This window comes from Trachinotus anak, unplaced genomic scaffold, assembly GCF_046630095.1.
Source record: "Trachinotus anak isolate AG129_WGS33_773 ecotype Australia unplaced genomic scaffold, CSIRO_AGI_Tana_v1 ptg000011l, whole genome shotgun sequence".
In the NCBI taxonomy this organism is placed as follows: Eukaryota; Metazoa; Chordata; class Actinopteri; order Carangiformes; family Carangidae; genus Trachinotus; species Trachinotus anak.
In genome coordinates this window covers 7,830,391-7,834,298 of record NW_027273862.1, presented here as the reverse complement: position 1 = coordinate 7,834,298, position 3,908 = coordinate 7,830,391, and the positions used below count along the sequence as shown (strand labels likewise).

At 43.9% G+C, this 3,908-nt stretch overlaps 1 protein-coding gene across 1 annotated transcript; it reads left to right on the top strand.

Annotated features, from left to right (window-relative positions):
* Positions 1-237: 237 nt before the first annotated feature.
* irx3a (iroquois homeobox 3a) lies at positions 238-3,613 on the top strand. The gene is made up of 2 exons (XM_071489985.1): positions 238-712; positions 1,310-3,613. The coding sequence occupies exons 1-2, from the start codon at positions 494-496 to the stop codon at positions 2,366-2,368; spliced, it is 1,278 nt and encodes a 425-aa protein (XP_071346086.1). The 5' UTR covers positions 238-493; the 3' UTR covers positions 2,369-3,613.
* The last annotated feature ends 295 nt before the right edge of the window (positions 3,614-3,908 follow it).

Genomic DNA, 3,908 nt, shown 5'->3' with positions numbered 1-3,908 from the left:
CCATAAAATGAGATTTGAAACCCCATTCAAATGAGAGCTGGCGACGTCAGCGCACTTATCCGAGAGAGAGAGAGAGAGAGAGAGAGAGAGAGAGGGAGGGAGGAAGGGAGGGAGGGAGAGAGAGAGAGAGAGAGAGAGAGAGCGGCTGGTGTGTGGTGTGTACGAGAGGGGTGAGATTTGAGAAATAGGAGGGGCTTCTAAACGACTAGAAATGTCAATCTGAGCAAGGGAGTCCCAATAATCTAAAGCAATCTGTAAGGACCTGACCTTAGTCCATCCAGATCAATAGGGAAGTGAGGGTGGAAAGAAGAAGAAGAGGAAGAAATAAGGGGCGCAACCGGATCGTTTACACTGGCTGTTCCCGAGGAAATATAGACTTCCCTTGCTTGCACCTTTTGTTGCTCACATGCTCACACTGTAAAAGTGGATATCGAGGCAATTCCCTTGCTTTGTGAGATTGCAGCAGACTTTTTCCCCCCTTTTTCCTACCACCATGTCTTTCCCTCAGCTGGGATATCAGTACATCCGACCGATATACCCGCCGGAGCGCCAGGGGATCGCCAGCAATGCCCGGGCCGGGACAGAGCTCAGTCCGTCCGGCGCACTCTCCAACGTCCTCTCCACTATGTATGGATCTCCTTTCGCCGCGGCAGCGCAGGGCTATGGAGCGTTTCTCCCCTACTCAAATGATATATCCATTTTCAATCAGTTGGTGAGTCACTTTGCTTTCTCCTAAGTCATCCCTAACTTTATGTTACACTTGAAAAGAAAATAAATAAGAGAGAAGTTCATTGGCACTTTTTTTTTTATGTATAAACTTTTAGAGCGCCGTGCTGAACTTTGTAGGTGAATCTTTTGAGAAACTGAGTTAAAAGTGGTTAAAAAGTAACACATTAACACACTGTTAGCACATAATTTCCTGAAACTGATGACAAAAGAGTTAATGAAATGATGCAACGTGCTGTGGGAGGTTTACAGGTAGGCTATAGGTGGGGTATACGTGTATAAAAGTAAAGTCTTGTTCTCGCAAGTGTTCCGTTTTAATAGGTTAAAAATGGTTTTTTTTTTCAATCTGTTTTGAAGTTTGTGGAATATAAATAAAGATTTAAGTTGTGACGAAAAAAAATACATTAATGTTGTGTTTGTTTACACTTTGATAATAACCCAATTGTTATTTTATTCCCATAAATCCACGTCATACTTTGGAGAATGATTATATGTATCATGAAGAAGAATTCCAGATGAAGTGGGTTATCCCATAACATTAATATTTTAAATCTTATAAATCTCTGATTCTTTGTCTTTGCAGGGCGCTCAGTATGAACTGAAAGACAGTCCCGGTGTCCAGCACCCAGGGTTTGCCCACCATCACCCTGCTTTTTACCCATATGGCCAGTATCAGTTCGGTGACCCGTCCAGACCCAAAAACGCCACCAGGGAGAGCACCAGCACCCTGAAGGCCTGGCTGAGTGAGCACCGCAAGAACCCCTACCCCACCAAGGGCGAGAAGATCATGCTGGCCATCATCACCAAAATGACCCTCACCCAGGTGTCCACCTGGTTCGCCAACGCCAGGAGGAGGCTAAAGAAGGAGAACAAGATGACCTGGACCCCCCGGAACCGCACCGACGAAGAGGGAAATGTTTACGGCAGCGATCACGAGGGGGAGGAGGGGGACAAGAGGGAGGACGAGGAGGAGATCGACTTGGAGAACATCGACACGGAAAATATTGAGAACAAGGACGATTTGGACGACCAGGACGACCTGCATTCAGATATTAAACTAGACGGCAGGAGTGACTCAGAGATTTCTGACGGCTATGAGGATTTACAAGGGCCCGACCAGAGGTTTCTAAAGGCTGTGGGGAAAGATGGCAAAGACGTGGAGAGAGGAGAGCACTTCCACAGCCACCACCACCACCATCACCACTCTTCTTTGGACATCAAAGCGTCCCAACCAAACGGAGAGCAGCTCAAACTGAACCCGGTGTCCGTTAGCTCGCCGCCCTCAGAAAACAACCCTGCCCCAGCCCAGAAGCCAAAGATCTGGTCTTTGGCAGAGACAGCCACGGCCCCTGACAATCCGCGCAAATCGCCACAAATGAACGGCAGCAACTCCGCAGGGCCGGCCGCCCAGACCATAATCGCCCCTCACAGACTCATCTCTTCTTGTCCCGTTGGGAAAATCCAGAACTGGACGAACCGAACCTTCTCGGCGCATCAGCTGGCTTTACTGAACTCAAATCATTATCTGGGACTGGCAAACCAGGCCACTGCCACCGGCCTGGCCCTCTACAGCAGCAGGCAAACGGAGGACAAGAGTCATAGTTCAGAGACTCCAGTCACAGGTACATGTCCCCGACACTGAGACGCGCATGTATAAATAGGCCTAACTACAAAACAAAGACACTAGTCCATTGCCCGTCATTCATTTCTATTATTTTAGACCTCCTTTTGCCTTCATGGATTTTTTTCTCTCTAGGCCACACAGATGAACAGTGTTACAATGTTATAGCTTACAGAGTACAGTGTGTGTGATATGTGTGTGTGTGTGTGTGTGCGTGTGTATGTGTAACTGCTTTGAAAAATGTCGGAGAGGATGATGGAAACCTCATCAGAAAGCATTTAAGAAGATGTGGAATTGGGTGAAAACTGTTGTGCCCCTTCCCTTCTTTTATTTGGTTATTGTTACATCCATATGATATTGAGGCCCATGTGCTTGTATTTAATGGTTTACATAAAGCCCCCAACCCATTAAACTCAACTAGTTTTCAGCACTAAATTTACGGAAACCCAGGATGGGCTCTGATCGCAGGCAGTTCACTTAACATTTTAATTTTCATTGCCACAGTTTCAGAGAGATCTTAGTGCCTTGGATGCAGAAGAGAAGTTGTTAAAAACAGCTTTCCACCCAGTTCAAAGATAGTCAGGCTGTCAACTAATTTGGGAATTTTCTTTTAGATGCCATATCACATTTTCTTTTTTAAACGACATATTTACACATATTAGCTTTTATTCTAAGTTTTAGTTCCCCTTTTTTTATCCCTGTGTGTGCGCTTGTGTTATTTCGTCAGGGCCTGTGTTACACTTTCCTATTTGGTCATGCAAATGAGCTCAATGCAAATTCACTACAGGCTGGTTTTTGAAAGGCAATTGTCACTTTTATATCTCTTTGTGTTTTAGCTCTTCATGAGGCTATTGTTAATGTTTTTATAGATCTTTTTTTTTTTTTTTTTTTTTTTTTTTTTTTTTACCCCTGTATATTCCAGGCCTCAGAACCAACTAGAAGCAGCGATGGTTCTGTCGGGCTCTCTCCTCTCCATAAACCCTCACCCATCCTCTGTTTTTTTTTTCATTTTAATTTGAATATGGAATGTAAAATAAGAATAATACATCTCTGTATACTTACGTTGTAAGCATGTCCTGTGTAAAACTGCTAATGTAATAATGTATGAACCTGTAGTCTGTGAGTTTTTTTTTCTTTTTGTAAGTTCTGTGAGGATTTGATGTTCAAATGTTTTGTATATAAAGTTAAGAATATGTACATACTTGTGAACCAAATTGTACAAGAAAGTCTATATTTTGGCTAATAAATGAACTGCTGCAACTTTAAGACATTGTTGCTTTTTGGCCGGGCTATTTTGACAGCTGCTTTTGATGGTGGCTGTTACTGTGCATTGCAGCTTGAATTGCACTGCTTTGGTTTTTGCGTGTGTGATAGTGGACTGCCTGAGGCACAGACTTCATCCTCCATGGCAGTGATAAGTAAATATTCGAGGGGGATTTATCACACTTTTATAGCGGAGGGACTTAAGGCTAATTAGCCAGTACTGCGGCATATACATTTGGATATTCATGTTGTGGGGATTATCCTTATAGAAGCGTAGCGGTCGCATTAAAATGAATAA